This window comes from Crotalus tigris, unplaced genomic scaffold, assembly GCF_016545835.1.
Source record: "Crotalus tigris isolate CLP2741 ecotype Arizona unplaced genomic scaffold, ASM1654583v1 scf7180000024119.3904262, whole genome shotgun sequence".
Taxonomy (NCBI): Eukaryota; Metazoa; Chordata; class Lepidosauria; order Squamata; family Viperidae; genus Crotalus; species Crotalus tigris.
The window spans coordinates 25001-52260 of NW_024100396.1; the positions used below are offsets into that span (position 1 = coordinate 25001).

The following is a 27260-nucleotide window of genomic DNA, read 5'->3' on the forward strand; positions in this document are numbered from 1 at the left end:
CAAATTAGAGACTGTATTGTATAGAAAAATTTGTATATAGAGAGATTAAGAATTATATGTATGATGAGGAACAAATTGTTAGGAATATATACACTGGAATGTTACGTCATGTCCATCTTTGTTTTAACTGTTTTATAAATAAAAAACTTTTTAAAACATCTGTATGCCTGTACTATTATCGTTAATATTTCTAAATGTTGGATATACCATCGAAGGATTGGAACTCTGTGCATGCTTAGAGGACAGAGACCAGCCCTGTGGCTATAGAAAAATAAACCCAAATTGAAATCTTCCTTCAGTCTCCGGGATGAGTATTTGGCTTCTACGTCACCTCTGAGCATGGATGGTCTAGTCCCTGGCCTTTCCAGCTCCTTCTCTCCCTGGCCCACATCCCCTCCAGTCACCTCTTTTTTGATACCATCTGTTTTATTGTTTTGTTTCTAACCTCTCTCTCTCCTTGCGTCTTGTCCTGACTTCTTAAATTTACTTCTCTAACCTCTCTTCTCTCATCTAGTCACCGCCCATTAACACTTCCTGCCAATCCTAGAAGACGCATCACTCCATCCCATAGGTGCTTTTTCAAGAGGCAACTGGACTTTCTTGTTTTTCTTTGAAGACGTTTCGCTTCTTCTATCAAGAAGCTTCTTCAAGCCTCTGACTGGATGGTGGGGAATGGAAAGAGCTGAGTCAGGCTTCTTGGATGAGAAGAGAAACAGCTTCAAAAAAAGAAAAAAGACACAGAAAGTCCATTGCCTTTGAAAAAAGCACCTTTGGGACAACCATGAACCTGACTACTGAGATCTTCCAGGCCAGGGGTAGGCAACCTTGGCTCTTTTATGACTCGTGGACTTCAACTCCCAGAATTCCTGAGTCAGCATGGCTCAGCTTGGAAACTCTCCTTTCCCCTCAGCATGGCTGGCTCAGGAATTCTGGGAGTTGAAGTCCATGAGTCATAAAAGAACCAAGGTTGCCTACCTAGGCCTAGGCCACTTTATGACTCGTGGACTTCAACTCCCAGAATTCCTGAGCCAGCATGGCTTAGTATGGAAACCCCTCCCTTTCCCCTCAGCATGGCTGGCTCAGGAATTCTGGGAGTTGAAGTCCATGAGTCATAAAAGAGCCAAGGCTGCCTACCCCTGCCCTAGACAGTCACCATCACTTTATCTCCCTGCTCTGACTTCTGTTATACTTTATGCCCACAAAGACTATAGGCCCAACTGAAAGTCATTTGAATGTGTTTTGCCTTTTCCCCTCTGCAATTGCTTGTGTGCCAAACTTGTGCACCTGGCACTGAGGCAAAGGAAAAATAAATTATGCCCTTGTAATTTGCATAGAACACTTCTCTTCTGGAAGTTCAACCTTCTACACATCCCCTTACATTCCTGTCAAAGGCATCTGATCCCATGTTTTCCACTTTTAGCCCAAAGCTGTTTTTTTAATGGTGCCTTCTTCCGTTCTTCAGAGCAGGGAGAGTCCAGCATTTCATTTGAAGCGAATAAAGCCAGAGTTGTGGGGGACTAGCACAGGGTTTTTCAATCTGGGAAACTGAAAGATGTAGACTTCAATTCCCAGAACTGAAAGATGTAGACTTCAATTCCCAGAACTCTCCATCCAGCATTTGTGGACTTCAACAACCAGCATGCTGGCTGAGGAATTCTGGGAGATCTTCATTGTAATAATAATGAATGCAATATCATAAGCAGAATACATTGAGGTTTTTTTAATGATATTTTTAAAACAACTGTGATTTTTTTGAGCTTAATAATAAATTCTCCATTTTATTTATCATTGTTAAAATAGAAAAGAAAAGAAAAAGAAAAAAACAGGAAAAGAAAACAATTACCCCAAACAACAGAAATAAACATTTAGTTTCTGACTTCCCAGGAAAACATTTGTAGACAGAGATACTTATTTGCTCTTAAGAGATTCAGGCACATATGTCAGTTGGAGAATCACTAAAAGAAGCAAGAAAACAAGTAACTGGAGAGAGGAATTCTAACTAGGCACTGAAATATATTATTATTTTCTTCCCCCTATTCCTGTCTGGATGAAATTATCTCCTTCAAAGGAGGCTTGATGGTTCCTTGGATCTTTCACAGGGACTTCAGTCATTTAAGAAACTTTGCTCGAACACTTTGGGCATCTTCCACAGAATTGTCAAGAAATTTGTTTAGAAAATAATACGTAAAAACAAATGAACTCCCTCCACCAAACACCATCTCCAGATATTTCAGAGGTGATGGCATTACCCAGGGAGCAAACTTTATCAGGAGAGAAAATGCTAGCTGTGTATTGACTGTATTGGCTAATGGCCTTTTCTTAATCCCCGATCTTAGCTCTTCAAATCCTTTTCCCGTCTGAAGTGCCAGAAAACGGAGGGACCTCTGGTCTAAGGCAAACACCTTCCAGAAACATTTCAGTGGAAGCATCAGGATTCCAATATAACAAGCTATAGAGAGACCCACCACAGGCACTGCTCCACAAACACAAGATACCAGCGCTAACTTCTTTATATAGGAATTCATGCAAATCTTTTTCTTCATCAAATTATTTTCTGAGAAAACATGCACAGCCAGGGTTAAAAGGTGCTTCTTGTAATCAGGAAGTTCGGTGGCCATTGTCTCTCGCAGGAGAGGGAATGCGTACATGTGTGCATGCAGATTGGATACCAGAAATACTCTTGCGGAGAGCTCAGCTGCCTCCTTCAAAGTATCTTCACAATAATTCCTGATGGTCTCCAGGGTTTGCTCCATGTTGAAATTCCTTTTCCTCCTTTCACCTTCGATACTGATATCAATTTTGCTACGCACAAAGTAAAACTTCTTTCTCCTTCTTTGTATTTCCTTGGCCAGGAAAGCATCGTTTTCAGTAAAGCGGTCAGTGACGATCAAAACAAAGACATCATATCTTTCAAACTGGACCTTCTTGAGATATTCAGCTGCGTTAGAATTGCACGTTCTGATCTCCGGTAGCTCCCATATCGTTGTATTGGGAAGAGAAGGGTGGGGATGTGCCTTTGGCTCTTTGGTTTCCTCTGCAATCCAGACCTCAGCTACTTCCTCATGATCATCATTTATTCTCCAGAAGGCATTAATGAAGGAGGATTTACCAGCACCCGCCTTTCCAACAACTGCAATATTAAGTGGCAGGTTTTGCGTTTTATTCAAATATCCTCTATATTCATCTGCCACTTCAGGGATATTGCCTTGATTCAAATTACTCTTTAAATCTTCAAATTCTCTTCTTACATCATATTTTGGAAATATATTGCCCATAGTTGCTTTTTGTTCTGAGCAGGTTATCTGGAAATGAAGAGAGAGATTGTGATTCTTTTTTTTTTTAATTGAAAATTTTTAGATTTTACAAAACAATAGAGTTCCCTTCCCCAAACCCCCCCAACCCTCCCATACCCTCCCCCGACCTTCCCAGAGCTGAATACAGGCTTAATTAAAAAAATTTCAAAAAATCTTAAAACAAATATAAACCATAAACAAATCTAAATACATTAATTAAACAAATTATTAAATAGTTAACAATAGTATATGTATAAAAAGACAAAAATACAAGGAAATACAAGAAAAAAGGAAGAAAGAAAAAGAAAAGAAAGAAAAAGAAAGAAAGAAAATCTATAAATATCTTAGATTTTAAATATAAGTTATTGAAAAGCTAAATAATATTTTTTATATCCAACTTATATTGTATAAAGTCTATCCATTTTTTCCATACCAAAAAATATTTCTCTTGCGATTGGTCTTTCAGGAAAGCCGAAATCTTTGCCATTTCCGCCAAATAAGAAACTTCAAAAAACCACTCTTGCAAGGTAGGCAAAGATTCCTTCTTCCAACATTGCCCTACTAACAACCTTGCCGCTGTAATTAAATTTAACATCAATATAGTCTCTTTAGTATCACAATCAGAAACAATACCTAACAAAAACAATTGTGGGATAAATTTTACCCTTCTTCTAAAAATTCTTTGGATATTCCACCATATCTTAATCCAAAAAGCTTTTATATTTTTACATGACCACCAAATATGATAATAAGTAGCATCCAAACATCCACATCTCCAACATTTTTTGTGGATCAAGGTGCCATCTGTAAAACATTTTATAAAAATTTTCCCTTAAATTTTGGGCTTGTGTAAATTTAACATTCCTCACCCAAATAATTTCCCAAGTATCTAATAGAACCGGTTCTTCAAAATTTTGTGCCCATTTGACCATACATTCTTTAACTAATTCTGCTTCTGAGTCCAATTCCACTAGCACCCCATAGATTCTCTTAATATGGGTTTGTTTTTGATCTTTTATTTGTTTTAATAAATTCTCATCTTCTCTAAGCAAACCCACATTACGATCTATCTTCCACCTCTCCACTATTTGTCTATAATGAAACCATGAATAAATAATATTTTCTTGTATTAAATCTTCCAAAGATTTTAATTGCCAGTTTTTACCATCCCATCTAAGTAATTGTACATAAGAAACACTATCCATCTTAACTCCTCTCCTTATCCCTTCTATCGCATGCCCCGGTATGGGCCATAGTGGAATTTTAGAATCACTTCTATAATATTTCCTCCAAACCCGAAGTAAAGAAATCCTTATAATATGAAATTTAAAAACCCTATCAACCTTTTTATTAAAAATTAGATAGGCATGCCATCCAAAAAGTAAGTCCCAACCCTCCAAGAGGAGTATTTCTACATTTGTTAAATTAACCCAGTCACTTATTAATGTTAAAACCACAGCATCATAATACAATTTCAAATTCGGTACCTTGAGTCCACCTCTCTCACGAGTAAGTTTTACTCTTGGTTTTTTCCCTGCCCAGATAAATTTGTTAATACCTTTCTGCCATTCATTTAAATTAACCTCATTCTTTAAAATAGGTATCATTTGAAATAAAAAAAGAAACTTTGGCAAAACATTCATTTTAATCGCCGCAATTCTTCCCAAAAGAGATAACTGCAACTTCTCCCAATTTTCCAAATCTCTTTGTATATTGACCCACAGCCTTTCATAATTATTTTTATACAGTTTTGCATTAGAAACAGATAAAATAACCCCCAAATATTTTACCTTGTTAACAACCTCAAAATCTGTCAAATTAACCAAAATCTGCTTATCCAAATTGGTCATATTCTTAGGCAATATTTTAGTCTTATTGTTATTAATTTTAAAACCCGAAACCTGTCCATACTGATATATCAATTGTAATAACTCTATTACAGAATAAGTAGGTTGAGATAAGGTAACCACCAAGTCATCAGCAAAAGCCCTTAATTTGTATTCTTTTTTATTAACTTCTATTCCTTTTATTTGCTGTGATTCTCGAATTTTAATCAACAATATTTCCAAAGTTAAGACAAACAGCAATGGTGACAATGGACAACCCTGTCTGGTCCCCTTCTCTATTATAAACACCTCTGACAAACCCCCATTAACTATAAGTTGTGCCGTTTGCTTTTGATAAATAACACCAAGAGCTTGTAAAATTCTTTCTCCAAAGTTCATTTTCTCAATTAATCTTATCATAAATTGCCAATTCAGCTGATCAAAAGCTTTTTCAGCATCTAAAAATATCAATCCTGCAGAAACTTGATTGTTTTTATCTAAATATTCTAATAAGTTAATAATTTGTCTAACATTATTCTTCATATACCTTCCAGTTATAAAACCCGTTTGATCAGTATGTGTTACATAATGCAAAACCCTCATAAGCCTGTTAGCTAAAATTTTTGAAAAAATCTTGTAATCTACATTTAAAAGAGATATAGGTCTATAATTCTTTGGTAAGGTAAGATCTTGATCTTCTTTTGGAATCAAAGATATAAAAGCTCTACCCCATGACGGGGGAATCTCTGAACCCTGTAATATATTATTAAAAAGCTCACTTAAAGGTTGGATCATGAGAGAGATTGTGATGCTTTTCAGTTGTGTCATGACTCTCTGCACATTCCCTATAGTCACTAGTAAGACCACCTCATCTTCTGAGGTCATTCTTGTCTATAGGTGATTAAGTTAAACCTAAATGTATCATGGAAGAGTATATTCGTGCCCTATCTCCATATCATTGGTTTTCCCAAGCTCAGGAAGTCAGGAGTCCAGGCACTTTAGATGAATATATAGGTTTATTGTATGCTAAAGTTCTCTACAAGGATCTGAAATTACTAATGGTCAAAGCAAGTTGCTGGTAGATAAGATGCAATGGAATTCAAGGTGGACTGGAGGTAGATCTCATGTGGGCATGAAGGGACTCAAGACTGATGACCCATTTGACCACTCCCTCAAACTCAGCCTAGGCTTGCAGGCTTTTGTTTGAAGATTGCCAGTCTGGATAGGGCACAGTGGCAACCTTGTGAAATTGCTTCTAGGCTATTCAAGTTGTTGGTTATGGACCTTTAAAGCCCTACATGGAATAGGGCTAGGTTACCTACGGAACCATCTTCATCTTATTCCATCAGCCCATCCCACCTAATAAGGCATGTTTTGGACCAGTCAGCTAAAGTTTGCCCAAAATGTCCTTTTCAAAAGCAACTCGACTTTCTTGTTGTTTCTTGAAGATGTTTCATCTCTCCTGCAAGAAGCTTCTTCAGTTCTAACTGAATGGTGGGAATGGAAGGATTTCTATTCTTTGCAGTCATCTGGTTGTTAGCACTCTGAAGGTCTCACTAGCTCTCTGAGAATCCTTGTGGCCACTTGGGGGTTTATTTGTACTCTCAGACTCACCTGAATCAGAGTGTAGTTGGGTGTGAAATCTTCTTGGAATTGCTGAAAGGAATGTGATGTAGACAGAAGATAGGTGATGTAGTAACCTTTCCCCTCTGCTGACTGACCTTCAAACTGTTAATGACCAGATGACTGCAAAGAATATTAATCCTTCCATTCCCCGCCATTTAGTCAGAACTGAAGAAGCTTCTTGGATGAGAAGCTAAAGGAAAAACAAAGAAAGTCCAGTTGCCTTTTGAAAAGCACCTTTGGGACAACCATGACCTGGATGACTGGGAATCTCCATGGAGAGTCAGCTAAAGAATTCTGACTGGTGGGGTACAAGAAGAGACCCTTCTCTGCCATGGCTCCCACCATTTGGAAGAGTTTTTCCCCTCCTCCAGAGGTGAGGCAGACCCCCGCTCTCCTGGGCTTCTGGAAAGGTGTGAAAAGATGGCTCAGGGGCATTGATCAGGGCGCCTAAAGGATCAGGCAGCTGTGGGGCTGGCTAGTGCCATGAAAGATCTCGTACCATGTTTTAAATAACTTGTTCACTGATTTGCTCTGAACTTTCATCCCTGTCCTTAAAATTTATATACTGTTTCTATGTTTTGATATTTTATCTGTACACCATCCAGAGTTCCTCTGTGAAGTAATGGGTGGTCTGAAAACAAACAAACACATTTTAAATTTCTGTGGCAGAAATCAAATGAATAAAAATCTTATTATTCTTCCAAGGTTGGAGTGTCCTTGCTGACTTCGTCCTTTGGATGTCCTGGAGCCTCCCTAGGTAAATCAGACCAAGAAATCAACTCCACAACAAGGCCAGAATTACTTCCACTGAGATTGGCTATTCAGTAATAGCTGGGTCTTTAAAGTCTCACTGTGCTGTCACTGCACACCCTCCCTCTGAATACCTGCCTATCATGGCACAGATGGATCCAAATTGTGGTCTGCTGGCAAGAGCTATTAGGGGACAAACACTCAGCTCCTTCCATCTCCCATAGGTTTCCAAATGCCTGGTTAGCACATCTGGAACGGAAACATATCAGCCAACCTGGATAGGATGTAACTGGGTTGATATACCTGGCCACCTTTCCCTGCTTGATTTGAACAGGAACCTTGGCAACCCAGGGGGGAGGACAATGCTTCCCACCCCCAAGCCTTCCCTCCCCAGCCCTCTGGCATCTGGAATATCAACAGTCCCATATAAGTTGTGAAAGTAGCAACTTGAGAAGGAGGTCAATTGCACTGCAAAGTGTTGGACAGGAAAGACTACAGGCTGGTTGCCTTCTTCACTGGCAGTGGGAATCCTCACATTGTAAGTTGCAGCTCCCATCTCAACAGACCTCTTGCCTATAACTGGGTCAGTTGATCGATTTGCCACTTTCCAGATCAGCTTCCAGTCCTGGCTGAATCCACCCTACTGCCCAACCTTCTCACATCCAGGAGGCAGGTTTGGGCTGGACACCTCTCAGAAGAACCAGGTAGACTCCTGGGAGCTCAGCCTGTAGCCATCTCACTTCTGAATCCCCAGATGTGTGCAAGTCCACCTCATGCTTGGTTGGGGGATTCCCCTCAACCTGCACTGAGATCAGAGGTGAGCTGAGGGATGCCAGGTTGGAGTCTCACCCATCTTTCTTCTCTACCCTTCATTGAACCTGGCCAATTTTGGGCTGGCCATGTCCAGCTGGCAAAGCCAGAAGATAGGTTTCACAAGAATGATGGGAACTCTACTTGGTCTACTTACTGAATCTTGGAAGCCTGATGGGACCTGCCCTCCTCCTCTCTTGGACCAGAACATTTAAGTTGGAATCAGTTTAAGCTCCTTTCCTCCTGCTTCAATAATATTTCCCTTCCCTCCCCAGTCCAACGTGTAGCTCCCATTACAGCATCTTTGAGAAATGGCTATTTGGTCATTCCCCTTCTGAAACGTCTTTGTGGTTTGAGCTTATTTCCCCTGCATTAAGATAGTCTTCACCTCTCCTGTTCTCAGCCAAGGAACATCTAGACACTTTTTTTATTTCAAGAAGATATATATTTCCAAAAAGAATATTGTAGATTTACAGATAATTATTGAAGCTATACAATCAATGCACAGTATAACAATAATAAGATAAGCAGAGTACACTGAATTAGCCAAGGAACATCCAGATGCTTTCTTCTCAGTCCCACCAAGTATTTGTTCCTCAGTTTGTAAATGAGTTAACAAATGTTAGAGTGGATAAAATGTAGTTTAGTCCAATGGCTTCTAGCAGTTCCTCTAGTGGTTCCCCCTTAAATTTAATTAGCTGAGCCCTGAATTAGAACTTTGTTTATTTTTTTTATTTCAACAAGATATATATTTCCAAAAAGAATATTGTAGATTGACAGATAATTATTGAAGCTATACAATCAATGCACAGGATAACAATAATAAGATAAGCAGAGTACACCGAATTAGTTTTAACATTAAAAAAGAATTATAATTTTTTTCAACTTACTACCATAGCATCCCCTCTTTTATTATTTATAATTGTTACAAATAGAACAGGGAAAAAAGAAAAGGGAAAAAACAAGAAAAGAAAATCCACTCACCAAACCATAAAGATATATAATTGAATTTCTGCCTTCCTATGGAATAATCTGCACCCAGAGTTATTTATTTTCTCCTAGGGTGATCAAGCATGTATTTCAATCAGAGAATAATTAAAAGAAGCACGCAAATAGGTAGTTCTAATATTTGAAGCATATTTTTATGTTCTTTCCCCTACTTTCATCTGGATGAAACGTTTGACTGCCTCCTTCAAAGGGGAGATTGGAGCTGTCTTGGATCTTTCCCCGGGACTCTGATCATTTAAGAAATTTTGCTAGAACATTTTGGGCGTCTTCCACAGCATCATCAAGAAAGCTCTTCAGAAAATGATATGTGACAACATATGAACTTGCTCCACCAAACACAGACCCAAGAACAGGTATAAAATCAAGAGCCACTTCCACAATCGACACAGCTACCCAAGCAGATGACCTCATCAAGAGAGAAAATACCAATTCTGCATCGATCGCCCTGCCTAACGGGGTTTTCTTGATAGCTGACTTCAGCTCTTCAAATTCTTTTCCCGTCTGAGCTGCCAGAAAATGAAGGGATCAGTCGTCTAAGCCAAACACCATGCAGAAAAATTTCAGAGCATCTACCAAAATTCCAATATCACAAGCCATAGACAATCCCGGGACAGGCACCAGTCCACAAGCACAAGATACCAATGCTACCTTCTTTATATAGGCTTTCATTAGCTCTTTTTTCTTCATCAATTGATCTTCTGAGAAAATATACACAGATAGTGTTAAAATATTCTTCTTGTGGTCAGGAAGTTCAGCGGCTATTGTCTTTTGCAGGAGAGGGAAATCATACATGTGCACCTCCCAGCTGGATATCAGGAATACTCTTGCAGAAGGCTCACCTAAGTTTTTCAAATTATCTTTGCAGTAATTCCTTATGGTCTCCAGGGTTTTCTCCATATTGAAATTTTTTTTCCTCTTTTCACCTTGTATACTAGCATCTATTTTGCTACACACAAAGTAAAACTTCCTTCCCATTCTTTGTATTTCCTTTGCCAGCATAGCATCATTTTCAGTGAAGCGATTGGAGACAACGATAATAAAGACATCATATTTTTCAAATTGGACCTTCTTCAGATATTCCATTGCCTGAAATTTAGGTGTTCCAATTCCTGGAAGGTCCCATAATTTCATATTGGGAAAACAGGGGTGAGCATATGCCTTTGGCTCCATGGTTCCTTCTACTGGCACAATCTTGGCTGCCGTATCATCATCATCATTTACACCCCGGATGGCATTGACAAAGGAGGATTTACCAGATCTGTCTGTCCAGTAACTGCGATATTAAGGGGCAGATTTTGCATTTCATTTAAGCTTTTGTGGTATTCAGCTTTCACTTTAGGAATATTGCCTTCATCCAAATCTCTCTTTAAGTCTTCAAAATCTCTCCTTATGATATCCTTTGCAATTTTGTTGCCCATAGTTGCTCTTTGGATATTGCAGTGTATCTGGAAAAGAAAAGAGACATTTGGATATTTCTCATCTGTCTGGCACTTCGAACTTTATAATTGGAGAAGGCCCCTGAGAATGTTGTGGACAGTCAAGAAAAAATAACAGAGTTGGAAGGGACATGGAGGTCTTCTAGTCCAGCCCCATGCACAAGCAGGAGATCCTATACCATTCCAGACAAATGGTTGTCCAATGTCTTCTTAGAAAGCTCCAGTGATGGAAGATCTACAATTTCTTGAGGCAAACTGTTCCACTGATTAATTGTTCTCACTGTCATGAAATTTCTACTTAGTTCTAGGTTGGAACTCTCCTTGATTAGTTTCCATCTTTTATTTCTTGTTCCTGCCTTCACGTGTTTTGGAGAAAAGCTTAGCCCCCTTCTTCTGTGTGACAACCCCTCAAATATTGGAAAACTGCTGTCCTGTCACCCCTAGTTTTTTTTTAATTGGGCTAGACATACCCAGTTCTGGCAACCGTTCATTATATGTTTTAACCTCCAGTCACTTAATCATCTTTGTTGGTCTTCTCTGCACTCTTTCTACAATCTCAACATCCTTTTTGTATCGTGGTGACCAAAACTGGATGCAGTATTTCAAGTGGGGTCTTACCAAAACAGTATAAAACTATAGTAACACATCACTTGATCTGCCAATGCAACCTAAGGACTGAATCTGCTTTTGAGGCATATGAACCACACTCCTGGCTCATATTTAAGTGCTTGTCTATTAGGACTCCAGGATCTCTCTCACAGTTACTGCTGTTGAGCCCGGTACCATCTACTCTACTATATACCTGTGCATTTGTTTTTTCTGGCCTAAGTTACTTACTATATGCTTACCTACCCCATGCTTCCCACCAAAATTCCTCAATATGGCACTGTTGATGACAGCCTTGGTGAAAGGCTCTCTAATAATTTTGATGTTTTTTATTATTATTTTCTGCGACTCACTGAGGGTTACCTACACCAAAGCTGAGTTTCTGAATATCAGACAGCTTTCTAGGAATACTCCTCCTCCTATGTTTACGAACATGGAAAGATATTTTGATCAGAGGAACAACTGGACAAGAGGAAGGAGAGAAAGAAAAGGAAAGTGCAGGAGGAGGAGGGAGAAGCAGGCAGGCATCCTTCTTAGACTGAGAAAAAGAGGGTTAAGGACTTCTCTCCCTTCCCTGCATCTAACCACCCTTCAATCACTAGTAAATATTTCGTATTTCTTGCCTAAGTCTAAAACCATTCTTTTCTCACCATTGAATTGCATTTTGCTGGATAGGGTCCAGTGATGAAGTCTGTCAAAATCCTTCTGGATCTTCAGCCTATCTTCTAAACTGTTGGCTAGTCTCCCCAACTTGGTGTTATCTGCAAATTTGATGAGTTCCCTTTCTATCTCCTCATCTAAATAATTTATGAAGATGTTGAAGAGTACTGGGCCTAAGACAGAACCTTTGAGTACCCCACTGCATGATTCCCTCCATGTAAATATCATTTCATTGAGGACTACATGTTGAGTGCAGTTGGTCAGCCAATTACAAATCCATGTGGTGGTGATACTGTCTATCCCACATTTCCCCATATCTTACCAAGAAGTAGGTTGTGGTCTACTGTCTCAAATGCCTTACTGAAGTCCAAATGCACTATATCCACAGCATTTCACTGATCACTAGTTTAGTCATTTTGTCAAAGAATGGAATAAGATTTGTCTGGCCTGATCTTTTTTTTTGACAAACCCATGTTGGCTTTTAGTAATAGCTTTGCTTGTTGCTAAGTGTCTGCAGATCCATTGCTTGATTATCCTTTCCCAGATCTTCTCTGGTATTAATGTCAAGCTGATTGGACGGCAGTTTCCTGGATCCATTTTTTCCCCTTTTTTTGAAGATGGGAATCACATCAGCCCTTTTCCAGTCCTGGCTCAGGAATTCTGGGAGTTGAAGTCCACGAGTCATAAAAAAGCCAAGGTTACCTACCCCTGTCTTTGGCTTTCATGCCTAACTGTCATAGCCTCTTGATATTGTTTTCATGTTCTTGTTGTATCATTTATTCCCACATGCAAGAGGAGAAAGAGGTTATAATCTGTTGAATTAATTGTTTTGGTAAGCCACTCAATCACATCTTTGATTTTTGCTCCTAAGAGACAGCAAACCTCCCTAGCTAGAGTGTCTGGTCTACACATTGCTGGTTCAGTTCCTCTGAGCAGCGGGTCTGCTATCACCAACACACAAACACTTTTTTTTTGAGTAAGTCTGGTCTATTCTTTTCCCTTTCTTTGGTACACTTGATGTCCCTTCTCTAGGTGTGTGTGAGCTTTCTTCCAAGGGGAAATTATAAATTCAATCATTTGGCTCCAGAGGGTCTGGATGAGACTGGTTTGGATTTTTTTCCTTCTTACGAGTGACATGATGCCATTGGTCTATCTCTAAAGGTTTGTTTTCTTTGTTAGTAGTTGATCCTTATTGTCTCCAGTTTGGTTGCAGTCTTTTTTTTTTTTAGTTCTTCATTTTGTCATTCTATTTTCAGAGTGGCTAGGCTTGTCTCCAGACTCTTTGTTTTTTCTTCCAGATGCTTAGCTTTTTCCTCAAATGCTTCAATTAGTTTATATTTAGAACAGAATCAACAAAGAGTTGTCACTGAGGCTCAAATATCCAGACACAAATTATTCTACTTTGGACACATTATATGAAGACCCAGTTCCCTTGGTCTGATGGTGGGAAAAGTGGAAGGGAAGGGAAGAAAAGGATGATAAGCAGAAAGGGAACTGAACTTAATTACAATGGAACGGACCCCACAATTAGGGGGTCTTGAAAGATCACATTAGGGATAGATTGTTGTTGTGTCCTGAGCCTGCAAAAGCAGGCTTGGGACATTGCATTGGTCCCGGGCATTCCAAAAGCTGCCCGAGACCAGACAGAGTGGCGCCAGCCTTGTGCACATGCGCAAGGCGCAAAAATGCTCTGTTCCTATTGGTTGACTCTGTCCGGGTTTCAAGCCCTATAAAAAGGCCTGCATGCCTTTTGCTGTTGCTTTGGTGTTGTAAAAGGAGAATAAAGCGTTTGTTCAGCATCGCCATGTGTCTTCATCATTCGCACGCGAACGACGAACGTAACAATTGTCATAAAGAAAATCTATTTAGGTGCTCACTAGGAGATGAAAATTACTTAATGGCACATCATCTATTAGAAAAATAAACAATAACCAGTGAGGGAAGGTGCCTTTTGAAAAAAAAAAAAAAAGAACTCTCTTTATTCTTATCCTTCATGCATGCAAAGCTCTAGTTACCGAATCTTGGAAGCCTGATAGTGATTAAACCCCACCTTCCCTCTTGCTCCCAACGCTTGTTCGTGTGGAATCAAAGTTTCTTTCCAATGTTGTGTTCATCTCCTTGACTTAAATCATTTCCTGAACTGCCATTGTGTAGTTTTCCAAGATCATCTCTCTAGTTCTCTAGTGGAATTAAGAATTACACAATAACAGAGTTGGAAGGGACCTTAGAGATCTAACTTCTAAAACAGACATGAACCTTGCAGATTTGAAGCTACTTCACTTCCCAGTCTCCCTTTTGCCCCCAAAAATTGGGGGAGGTATTTTTTGTCTTGAGCCTCTTGCTCCATGTACATTCCCATTACGGGCTAACCTGCCTTTTATCTATGTTTCTTTGGTTGTGTTCAACGCCTTGTCTCCCAAGGCCATTCCCACATGCCATTGCAACTAATGCCTTTAATAATTGTAACCCCAATATATCTTGGCCAAAGTCAAAGGCAATGAGAAGCCAATAATAAGAGGGAGAAGCTTTCCAGATGTTCTCCCCCCACCCAGCCAAATTTTTCATCCCCTCCTCTTGACACCACTCTAAAGCCCTGGACTTGTCTTCTTTCCTTTGCTGCATTTTCTGTTCTCTTCCTTTCTTATCGATAAAATCACTGCCTAATCCAAACATAAAACAATCCAGTTATTCTTAACACTGAACGCAGACAAAAAAAAACCCCCACTACTTTAAATCCAAAGAAGACATCATTAAATGCAGAGGGGAAAAGGCTGCTGCTTCTCCAGCTGATTCCCCAGAGCCACCCGCAAAAAAACTTTGGGTCCAGAAATGAGGGGCAAAGGGTGCATCCATTTCCTTAACCTGAAGCATCTTCAGCCATCCACAGATTCCTAGGCAAAATGCACACATTCTTTAGTAAAAAGTAAAATGGTAGAAAGATCAAGAGTAACTATAAAGAGAACAGAATTTGAAATTAAGGACTTACAGACTCTACTATAGCTAAACCTAGAGAGGGGAAGGGTGTACACAAATGCTTACTTGCTCTTCTAAAAGGAGTAGCTGTCAAGGATCTCCACGCAGGCTGAAGAATCTGCCCAAAGAATCTGAACTGCTCGAACAGAAGGAGTGAATCGCCCTTATATACCCTTAAGTGCAGCATGTGCAGTTTTTCTTAGAAATAATAAAACAATAAAACGTTCCTGCCGTTTCCTGTCACATATGCTCCTGCCTAATCAAAGTCCAGGTTTCTTACAGGCACCAGTGGTAAAATCAGCTGCTTTACAAGAAAAAGGAAATGGCATTGGGCTGCCTTCCGTTTCGTTTTTTGCAAATACACATAGTCCTCGACTAATGATCATTCATCTAGTACTTTTGCAAGTTTCAACTTAACTGAAAAAAGTGACTTATGACCGGTCCTCATACTTACAACCATCACAACATCCTCACAGTCATGTGACCCAAATTCCGGCACCTGACAATGGGCATATATTTATTTATTTGTTTGTAAAAAAAAATTATTTTCAATTTTGCAATGCATTACATTCATAAAAATACTTCAGATAAAAAATAAAATAAATTGATACACACAACTTTCGGTATTGCTCACCCATTCCCCCAAGCCGCATTCACCCTCTAACCTACTTCCCTCTTTCCCTCTTCTTCCTCACTCTCCCCCTCTCCTCCTTCTCCTCAACCTTCCTACTTGCTTCTCCCCTTCTTCCTATCTTCTCGCTCCGGATGCGGTCCAGGGGAAATGGGCATATATTTATGATGCATGCAGCATTCTGGGCCATGGGAGTCCCATTTGCGATTCCAACTGGATCTCTACAAACAAACAGAATGGGGGAAGCCTTGCAGACACCGTGGCGCCTATCTCCGAAGCAAGTTCGATGGGCACAGTATTTTCAACGGTTCCACTTTCACCTGAAATATGTGCCGGGAGTAAGAACTTCATGGCGGACGCTCTGTCATGCATGCCCCAGTACAACAGCCAATGGGAGGAGGTAGTACAGGCCACTATGCCTCCCTTCACACAATTGGCTGCTCAGGTGGCCTCACGCAAACTGGCAGACAATTTGGTCCAGGAGCTGCAAAGAGCGGGCCAGAGTGACCCCTGGCTTATGGAGCATCGGGCCCTCCTGACTCAGAGGTAGGGGTTGGCATGGAAGGGTAACAGACTCTACGTCCTGCATGCATTAAGACCGAAGGTGCTATGTGTTATGTCCTGAGCCTGTGGAAGCAGGCTCGGGGCATTGCAATGGTCCTGGGCAGGTGCAAGCTGCCCGGGACCAGACTGGTTGTCGCCAGCACTCACGCGCATGCACGGGTGCTAGCGTGCCAAATGTTGCAATTTGGCTCGGGAATCACCTATAAAAGAGGCAGGGAGATTTGGGCGTTGTTGGCGTCTTGTAACCAGTATGCTGAACAGAAATAAAGAGTTCCTGAGAACTACAACTGCTTCTCGTGTCATTGCCATTTCACAAAGGACTTAACACTGGCGACAAAGGTGGGATTGCCTTACATCGACTGAAGACAGGTGTAAGCTTACCCGAGAGTCCTGAGCAGTAGGAACGGCGTTGACTCGGCAGCTACCCGCCAATCTAGCGAGCATCGGGGGTAGACTGGCTGATAGACCCTTCCTTTTTCTACAAAAATGGCAAAAGTTGGAAGACTTTCAGAATTCGATGTCTCGCATCCGGAAAGATGGGAGTCCTACGTAGCCAGGGTGGAAAACTATCTTAAAGTCAATCAAGTAAGAGAAGATAGCTTAAAAGCTGCCACCCTGCTGTGCGTTTGCAGTCAAGACACATTCGAAATCGCTGAAAACATAGCAGCACCTGCACCTCTAGAAACTGTTAACTACACAGATCTCAAAAAACTACTAAAGGAACACTTCCAGCCCAAGTTGTCCGTCATCGCTTGGCGCCACACCTTCGAACAGAGGGATCAGCGACCCGGAGAATCAGCCAAAGAATACATTGCTGCGCTGAGAAAAGCCGCTAAAACACTGCGAGTTCAAGGATCTAGAAGAACGGCTGAGAGACAGATTTGTATGCGGACTAAGGCATAGAGAATTACAGCAGAGACTTTTTGCTAAAGAAGACTTATCATTCCAAGATGCCTTGAGAGAGATTACTGCAGAAGAGGTAGCGGGCGGCGCCATCAAGAACATAAGGCCGATCAGAAGCACTCCAGAAGCTGTGTCCGTGCACCAGGAAGGAGTCCAAAGGAACCCAGAGGAGGATCCTGACGATGAAGTAGACCGTCTCTACTCCACGAAAGAAGGGAAACAGAAAGAAAGCTCTTCAGCTCTCCCCAAGTGCCTCGGTTGTGGAGGTCGCCACAAGAGGACCGACTGTAGATTCTGCTCCGCTATCTGTAAGGCATGCGGAAAACAGGGACACATTGCAGCTGTGTGTCTGGGCCGTCAGAAGGTACAACCTCGGGAAGAATTGCGCCTGAAAGGTACCAGGGTCCCCAGCCAAAACAGGGTGGGTTTCTGCGCTTCGCGAAGAAGCATTTATAGGACAGGCACACACAAGCCCATCAAGAAAAAGCTGTCACTTAAAGTGAAGCTACAAGGGGTTCCATTGGCTGTGAAACTGGATACGGGGTCTGCACTTTCAATCATTTCCATGCGCACGTTTAGGAAGATTTGTTCTGGCAGCGGATTTCAGGCCAAGCTGAGGCCTTCTGACATTGTGTTAACAGACTTTCAAAACTCCAGAGTGTGTGTTAAGGGGGAGGCCACCCTTAACGTACAGTATAAGGATTTTGAAGGTCCACTAGATGTAATAGTAGTAGGGGGTGAACGAACGAGTCTCATAGAACTCGATTGGTTTGAGGCCTTGGGAATACACGTCACAGGGCTCAATAGCTTGCAAACAATTGACCTACAAGAAGTCTGCAAAGAATTTGCAGATGTTTTCAGCCCCCAGCTGGGCACGTACAAAGGACCCCCTGTGTCACTGAAGTTAGACCCCACTGTCAACCCTATTAGGATTAAAGCAAGAAGGGTCCCTTTTGCTTTGAAGGGTAAAATTGACACCGAGTTGGACAAATTGATTCAGCAAGGAGTTTTAGAACCTGTCGACTCCAGTCCTTGGGAGACCCCCATTGTCACGCCTCTTAAGGCAAATGGGGACATTCGCATCTGTGCAGATTACAAATGCACTCTGAATAAGGCATTGCAGCAACATGCCTATCCTGTTCCTGTGGTCAGTCATATCCTGGCCTCCCTCAAGGGGGGAGGGGCGTTTTTGCAAAGCTTGACCTAGCTCAAGCGTATCAACAGCTGCCTGTTGATGATGCTGCTGCGGTAGCTCAAACCATTGTGACCCACAGGGGGGCATTCAAGGTAAAGAGGTTACAATTTGGAGTAAATGTCGCTCCTGGAATTTTCCAAAGCGTAATGGAAAACACACTACGGGGTATACCAGGGGTTTGCCCCTATTTTGACGATGTCTTAATTGCAGGAGACTCTACAAACAACTTAGCTGAGAGATTAAGGGCTGTCCTGCTGAGGTTCAGGAAAACGGGCCTCAAACTTAAGAAGGACAAATGTAAAATTGGGGTGCCTTCTACAGATTTTCTGGGATTCAAAATTGATGCTACTGGGATTCACCCTGCTGAATCCAAATTGAAAGCTATTATGCATGCTCCTAGGCCAAAGTCCAAGGCCAAACTACAGGCCTTTCTGGGCCTTCTGAACTTCTACAACTCCTTCCTTCCAAACAAGGCTAGTGTAGCCAAGCCTCTTCATAGGCTCTTGGACAAACAGGCAGTGTGGCAGTGGTCACAAAAACACGAAGCAAGTTTCAATGAGGTTAAGGCCTTACTCACTTCTAACAGTGTGCTTGCACATTTCAATGAATCCCTTCCTGTGTGCATCACTTGTGATGCTTCTCCTTATGGGGTGGGAGCCGTACTAAGCCACCTCAGATCAGACGGAACTCAGGTTCCTGTTGCATATTACTCCAGAACCTTGTCTTCTGCAGAGCGAAATTATGCTCAGATTGACAGGGAGGCTTTAGCTGTTGTTGCTGGAATCAAAAAATTCCATGATTTCCTATATGGCAGGCATTTCACGGTCTTCACTGACCATAAGCCTTTGTTGGGGCTGTTTACCACACACAAACAAACTCCCCAAATCATCTCCCCCAGAATGCTGAGATGGTCTATCTTTCTGTCTGCCTATGATTTTTCCTTACTTCACAAACCTGGGAAAGAAATGGGCCATGCTGACGGCCTCAGTAGATTACCCCTGCCGGTAATAGAAGCTGACCCTGCATCAACAATCAATATCCTCTCCATTCAGGCCTTGCCTGAGCCCCCTTTAGATGCCAGGGATGTGGCTGCTGAATCAGCCACAGATCTCACACTTTCGCGTGTCCTTTCTTGGGTTTTATCTGGATGGCCAGAGAGCTGTGAGTTTCAGAGTTTCAAAAGGAACGAGTTATCCACCTTCCAGGGTTGTCTGCTTTGGGGGAGCAGAGTTGTCATTCCTGCCTCAATGAGGACTAGGGTCTTAGGTTCCCTCCACGAGGGTCATCCTGGCATTGTACGTATGAAGGCGCTTGCGCGCAGCCATTTGTGGTGGCCTGGGTTAGACAGAGACATTGAAGCTAAGGTGCATGCATGCCACCTTTGTCAACGCTCGCGCCCTGAAATGCCCCAAGCTCCTGTACATAGATGGGAGGAAACACAGTCTCCATGGTCTAGGGTGCACATTGACTACGCTGGGCCCTTTCAGGGTCAATTCTTCTTGGTCCTAGTTGATAGCCATTCAAAATGGCTTGAGGTTGTACCTGTCTCTTCCACCACCACTGCAAAGACTATTCAAGTACTGAGGGGGATTTTTGCTGCACACGGGCTTCCAGATGTCCTCGTATCTGACAATGGCCTCAATTCATTTCTTCCGAATTCCAAGCTTTCTTACAGGCCAACATGATTCGTCATGCCACCTTTGCACCTTTCCACCTGTCCACCAATGGTATGGCTGAACGCATGGTTCGCATCACCAAGGACGCCTTGAAGAAAATTACCTATAGAGACTGGCATCACAGGTTGGCTGACTTCCTCCTTTCTTATCGCACTACACCTTCCACTTCTACCAGGAGGAGCCCAGCTGAACTTCGTTGGGGGCGCAAACTGACTACCAAGCTTGACCGGTTGCACCCGGACAGACTACCTTCCACAATCACACACCCCAGGGCACCTAGACAACTGCTTGTGGGTGCCCCGGTTTGGACTCGTAACTACGGGCCTGGTCATTCATGGGTCCCTGCCACTATATCCAGGGTCACAGGTCCTTTGTCCTACGAGGTGTCCCTGGACAACGGTCGTGTTCTGCAACAACACATCGATCAGCTCCACACTAGACGGGACCTTCCCACTGAGACTCCTGGGTCTTTTCCAGGGGGGGAGGGGGACCCCTTTGGGCAAAGGGAAGAGTGCGGGCTGCCGCATATCAGTAACGAGGGAGCTACAGACAGCTCATTCCGAGATTCCATGAGTGCTCCAAACAGGAATCCATGGAGCCCAACTAGAACTCAGGCAACAGTGCCTACTCCAGCCAGGGAGTCACCCCGGGGGCTTAATCACTACTCACCCGCATCACTCAGTACTCCAGTCAGGGAGGATATCCGGGAGCGTCCAAACAACCCACACCCTGCAAGAGAGCTGGCACACATTCCGTCTAGTTGGCCCGACACTACCCCTGTCCCTAGAAGGGGGCAAGCAAACAGGGAGGTGGTCAAGGAACCAAATCCCGACTACAACACCTCTGACATCACTCAGGGGACAACTGAGTTTTGGGACAGCACTGAAACCCCAACAAGCCCGGGTACAGAACGGGAACAAGGGGAAAGACAACCTCTTGACAGGTCTAGGACAGACCTGGGAGGTTCTACAGAATTGCCCAACAGTGACAGTCACTTAAGAGGGCCAGAGAGCCTGCAGCCAGGCAGGACAACCAGGTCAAACAGAGAAAGAAGCCCTGGCCTGACGAGCCCGGTGGGCAAGCAAGCAGGCCAGGCATTGGAGCACAGTCCTTGGGAATCACCAGGGTGTAGCAAGGGGGACAAGCATACATCACCCCTCAGTCAAGGGGTACTTGGCAGGTACCCAGAAGTCAGGAGGTCACAGAGAGCCAGAAGATCCCCTAAGTATTTAGAAGATTTTGTAACTCTACTGGCAAAACAGAGTTAACAGAGAGCATTCCTCTACACATAGGAAAACAGAACACTGGGAACAATAGAAGCAGAGGGGATAACTAGTACAAAGTAGTATGGGCACCACGCTCGTATTAGGTTATATATTATTATTGTTTGATCATAGTCTTAGCCGGGGGGGAGGGGTGTTATGTCCTGAGCCTATGGAAGCAGGCTCGGGGCATTGCAACGGTCCTGGGCAGGTGCAAGCTGCCCGGGACCAGACTGGTTGTCGCCAGCACTCGCGCGCATGCGCAGGTGCTAGTGCGCCAAATGTTGCAATTTGGCCCGGGAATCGCCTATAAAAGAGGCAGGGAGATTTGGGCGTTGTCGGCGTCTTGTAACCAGTATGCTGAACAGAAATAAAGAGTTCCTGAGAACTACAACTGCTTCTCGTATCATTGCCATTTCGCGAAGGACTTAACACTATGGAAGTGCCACTGTTGTGGAAAAACCACAATACTTACATCAGAAGACAAGACCACGAAGGGTTGGAGAAGACAGGCTTTATTTGTGCACAATGGTTCAGAGCATTCACATGACAGATTCTGAACCCTGAGTTACTCCCAGGGTGTCATTTTTATACAGCTTGCCGCCCATGCTTAACCTAATAGATGACTTCTTATCTACCTTTAACACACTAAAAGAGAGAAGTTCATATCTTGAGACAACACACATAGGAAAAAGGGAAGTTTATCCAATGTGCAGAAAACCACACTCCCCTACATGTGTAATATCTTACACCATTTGTGACTTTCAGTTGACACTTCTTGTAAAAATGTTTCTTCATAGAATTGCACACAGGTCATCACACTCAGCCAGTTTATAGTATTAGTTAATGCTTTCAAAACATCAACTCTGTTAATTAAAATATAATGCAAAAGTACTTTATCATTTCTCTTAATAGCAATTTTCCATCTACCTCACCACGATGTCAAACAGACTGGTAACTTGGTGTTCCTCAAAACCCTACACATGATGAAGCTTCCCTGTCTCTTGGGGAGGGTGCACCCAGTGTTCCATAGTAGTTTACTGAAGCCGGTGGAAGGGTCCTCTTTTCGTCCCGTCATGCAGTCAACAGGTCCCGTCTCAGAGGACCAATATGAGATTGATGAGGTGTTAGATTCTCGAGTCCACTGGGGTTGCTTGCAGTACCTGGTACGGTGGAAGGGGTGCCCTGTCATGGATGTATGTGGGTGGGGAGAATCCCCATAAACTGGGGGAGAAGCTGATTGAGTAAACTGCCATAAGCAATAACTAATCACACATCTCTCCTTGCCTTTCCAGATGGAGCCCTGGTGGGGGGGGGCACCTGTCAAGCCCCTGTGGGCTTGCCACTAATGGGAGGGGGGAGGGGGCAAGGACACATCGGATGGCAGCATTGGAGGCATGGCTGGGTCCAGCAGGATGGATGGCAGCAACAGCCTTTTCTCTCCCTTGTACCTGTGTGATGGCCAGGGGTCCTGTGGAGTGCAGCTACAAGGCCATCCTGAATGATAATGGTGGCCGGCCGAACTTCCAGGTTTGCTGGCACAGCTGTTCCCTGCTTCGCCAAACAGCTGCTCGGTGCAGAGAAACATCGGGGAGTTTGAAACCTGCCCTCGCTTACCTTACCTTGCTGTCATGCCGGTGCTCATGCCGGGATGTTTGCCAGGATCAGAAGGCTGCTGTTGTGAACTGACTATGCATGCTCATTGTTCCAGATGCTGGTTAGGTGGGTGGGGGTGGGCCCAGGCGGGAGGCGTCTATTTAGAGCACTGGGAGGCAGTTGCTCCTAGCGCTGACTTTGTTTGCTATAGCTTAGAGCTCCCATGCCAGAGTATACCCTAATAAACCAATCTACCTGTGAACTCAACGTCTTGTTTCCTGTTGGCGCCAGGAATGTGGCAAGGACCTCTGCCTCAGAAATGATCTAGTTCCCCACTTTCATGGCCCTCTGAAAAGGTATAAAAACAAACGTGGGCCACACAGAGGAGCATGTAGCTGTTGGGTTGGTTGGTGATGACCTTAAACCCCTCCAACCACCTTTTAAATAACTTGCACACTGCTTTTAATCCATCCTCGCCTTTTAAATTTTATATGCTGTTTTTATGGCTTGATATTGAACCTGTATACCACCAAAGACCCTTTGCAAAGGAATGGGCAGCTCGAAAAGTAGGTAGATAGATAGATAGATAGATAGATAGATAGATAGATAGATAGATAGATAGATAGACAGACAGACAGACAGACAGACAGACAGACAGACAGACAGACAGACAGACAGACAGACAGACAGACAGACAGACAATAGATATTTAATTTCTGATTTCCCATGGAAACCTCTGCAGTCAGCAGTACTTATTTTTGCTTAAGGTGATCAAGCATATACTTCAATCTGGGAATTGTTAAAACAAGCAAGAAAATGGATAGTTTTAAGTAGGCGCTGAGTCATATTATTTTCTTCCCCGTTTCTTTTGACTGAAATGCTTGACTCTTTCCTTCAAGGGGGTGGGCTGCCTTGGGTCTTTCCCTGAGACTCTGGTCACTCAACAAGCTTTGCCCAAACATTTGGGTGCCTTTCACACTGTCATCAAGCCTTTCCTTGATCCTGTCTGGAAACTGGCTCATTCACACCAGGTCCCCCTGCTTCACCAGCCTCCAGGCCGGAAATACGTAGAGAATGTTAAAATAGCACGTGTTTAACCTCCTGGTTCACGTGCCTTTGGGTTGGTGTCAATGACCTTTAAGTCTCCCTCAGGCAATTCCAAATGGGAGAGCCAGTTAGAGCTTCCTAGTAGAACAGGTAAACCAAGTGTCACTTTTAGGTGGGATGTGAGTCTTTTGCTCCCACAAGGCTGGAGTGGAAGCTTTCCAAAAATGCCTGTATAGTTATGCCATTACTGTTAAGATTAACAATATCTAAATTTAGAAATGTAAATCTATACCAGTGGTGGTGAACCTATGGCACACGTGCCAGAGGTGGCACTCAGAGTGCTCTCTGTGGGCACGGGTGCCATCGCCCCAGCCCCGCCTCCCCCTGTGGTCCCGTCCTCACCAGCAGCCCCCTTGGAGAAGAGTCACAGCTCACATGGAGCAGCGCAGACAAGGACATGGCAGCTGGGCAACGGGGACAAGATTTTGCCCTCATGCCCTGTCGCATGCAGTTGATGCTGTGGGTCGTGAGCAGAGGGCATGGCTGCCATAGTGCTGCTGGGCCACCTGGGTGATCTGTGGTGGGCCATGGAGTCAGTAAGTGGCCAGGCGGGGGGGTGGGGTGGGGCAGGGCAGAGGTGGGGGCAGGGCGGTTTTGTCATGCTTAGAGGACAATGAGCAGCCATGCAGCTGTAGGAAATTAAACCAAATTGAAATTTTCCTTCAGTCTCTCAGGTGAGTATTTGCTTTCTACGTTGCCTCTGAGCATGGATGGTCTGGGCCCTGGCCTCTCCAGCTGCTGCTCCTCTGGCCCACATCCCCTCCAATTGCCTTTCGTTCCAGGAACACTTCCTGCCAAGCCTAGAAGAAACCACCATTGTTCTGTCTCCTTGCTCTGACATCCTTTGTTTATGCCTACAAAGCCTACATGCCAGCCAGCAAACCTTTTCCCCACCTGCTGCAATTGCCAATGTGCCAAAGTTATATAACCTGCAGTGAGACCAAGCGAAAATAAATTATGCCCTTGTCATTGGACCTGAACTTTCTGGAAGTTCATCCTTCTACACACACCCTCCCATCCTTGGCAAAGGCATCTGGTCCCATTTTTTTCCACTTTTAACCCAAACGCAAGAAGACCTACCTTCTTCCCTTCTTCACAGCAGAGAGAGTCAAAAACTTAATTTCAATTGAATAAAGGCAGAGTTGTGCCTGACTACGACAGTGTTTTTCAACCTTGGAAACTTGAAGTTGTGGACTTCAACTCCCAGAATTCCCCAGCCAGTGTGTGTGGACTTCAACAAGCAGCATGCTGGCTGAGGAATTCTGGGAAATGATCATTATAATAATTAATACCATACCTCAGAAAGAATACAATGAGTTTTTTAATCATATTTTTAAAAGGATTATGAATACTTGAGCTTAATAGCAAAATCTCCATTTTATTTATCATTGTTAAAATAGATAGAAAAAAGACCAAAAGGAAAAAAAATGGAAAAGAAAACAATCACCCCAAATAACAGAAATAAACATTTAGTTTCTGACTTCCCATGAAAACATTTGTAGACAGAGTTACTTATTTGCTCTTAGGAGATTTAGGCACATACTTCAGTTGGAGAATCACTAAAAGAAGCAAGAAAACAAGTAATTGGAGAGAGGAATTCTAACTAGGCACTGAAATATATTTTTACTTTCTTCTCCCTATTCTCGTTTGGATGAAATTATCTCCTTCAAAGGGGGCTTGATGGCTACCTCAGCTACCTCCCTCTCCCATGGGTTTCTAAGGGCCTAGCTAGCCCATCTGGAGCAGAAACATGTTAGCCAGGCTGCATGGGGATGTACCTTGGAGGATGCAGCTGGCCGCTGGCTGCCCTTGGACAAGAACGTTGGCAACCGAGGAGGGAGGACAATGCTTCCCCCCCCCAAGACCTCCCTCTCCACCCCTCTGGCACCTGGAATGTCAACAATCCTATAAAATTTATGAAATTGGCAACCTGAGAAGAAGTCGATCACACTACCCAGTGTGGGACACGAAAGACTACAGGCTGGTTGCCTCCTGCACTGGCCATGGGAATCCTCCCAGAGTAAATGGCAACTCCCATCTTGACAAACCCTTGGCACATAACTAGGTCTGTTGATCAGCCACTTTCCAGTTCACCTGGAGGGATTCTTCCAGTCCTGCCTGAATCCACCCAACTGCACAATCTTTTCACACCCAGGAGACAGTTTTGGGCTGGACACATCTCAGAAGAGCCGGGGAGACTCCTAATAGCCCAACCTGGAGCCACCTCACTTCTGAATCCCCAGATGTACCTTCTGCTTGGTTGGAGGATTCCTTTCCACTTTTATTGAAAAATAATTCAGGTGAGAGAAAGCAGGGGGGAGGCAGACTCACCTGTCTGCCCCACCTTTCATTGAACCTGGCCAATTTTGGGCTGGGCATGTTCAGTTGGTCAGGCCAGAAAACAGGTTTCACAAGAATGATGGGAACTCTACCTGGTTTAGTTACTGAACCTTGGAAGCCTGGTGAGACCTTCCTTCCCTCCCCTCCCTCCCTCCCTCTTGCACCCAGGACAATTAAAGTGAAATCATTCTCTCCTGCTTCAGTAAACCCTTCCCTCCCCTGTCCAGCCTGTGGCTCCCATTACAGCATCCCTGAGAAATATAACCCCTTCAGAAGAGGCAATGAGGCAACTGGACTTTCTTGTTTTTCTTTGAAGATGTTTTGCTTCTCATCCAAGAAGCTTCTTTGTTCTGGATCAGCCAGTTAGGTGGGCCTGTATGTTAGAATGTTTGGCATTTATCAGGTTAAGTGCTGTCTCCTTAAGAGATGGCTTATGGGTAATATAGTTTAGCTGCTCAGTGAAGCCTATGTTAACAGGTCAGTAGGAGGGGCTACTAAGTTCATCACAGGATATCCTGGCTACGTGCCAGTTTTGAATGTCTTTGTCTGAGATAAGCATGAGATCACCGGAGAACACACACGGTCTTAACCCATGCTAGAATGTGGAGGAATTATTGATTTTTACCTATAAAGATGAACAGATATGGAACATTCAGATGAACTATGTGAGTTCAGCATTATTCCTGAATAAATATCTGTTTTACAATCATCTTTGTTTGAGTTATCTGTCTGGCCTTGGATTACAAAAGCATCTTGATTCAGGGTCTAGAACATTCTTCAAAGAAAAACAAGAAAGTCCAGTTGCCTTGTGGGGGGAAAAAAGCATCTTTGGATCTCCTTGGTCTAGTTACTGGAGCATGGAACCTTCCCTCCTTCTCTCTTGCACCCAGGACAATTTAATCTCCTTTCTGATTTAATAATATATTCCTCCTCTCCCCTGTCCAACCTGTGTCTCCCATTACAGCATCCCTGAGAAATGGCTGTCTGGTCAGTGCCTT

The 27260-nt window shown here is 43.3% G+C and overlaps 2 protein-coding genes across 2 annotated transcripts; both read right to left on the reverse strand.

Annotated features, from left to right (window-relative positions):
* Positions 1-1578: 1578 nt before the first annotated feature.
* On the reverse strand, positions 1579-16592 carry LOC120298733 (interferon-inducible GTPase 5-like). Its single transcript, XM_039322725.1, has 2 exons — positions 16565-16592; positions 1579-3302 (listed from the first exon to the last, which is right to left on the reverse strand). The coding sequence occupies exon 2, from the start codon at positions 3273-3275 to the stop codon at positions 2109-2111; it is 1167 nt and encodes a 388-aa protein (XP_039178659.1). The 5' UTR covers positions 3276-3302; positions 16565-16592; the 3' UTR covers positions 1579-2108.
* LOC120298734 (interferon-inducible GTPase 5-like) lies at positions 8676-20676 on the reverse strand. The gene is given in 3 exon segments (XM_039322727.1): positions 8676-10572; positions 10575-10758; positions 20627-20676. Coding segments are annotated over 3 exon segments (924 nt in total). The 5' UTR covers positions 20633-20676; the 3' UTR covers positions 8676-9838.
* Between the last annotated feature and the right edge of the window lie 6584 nt (positions 20677-27260).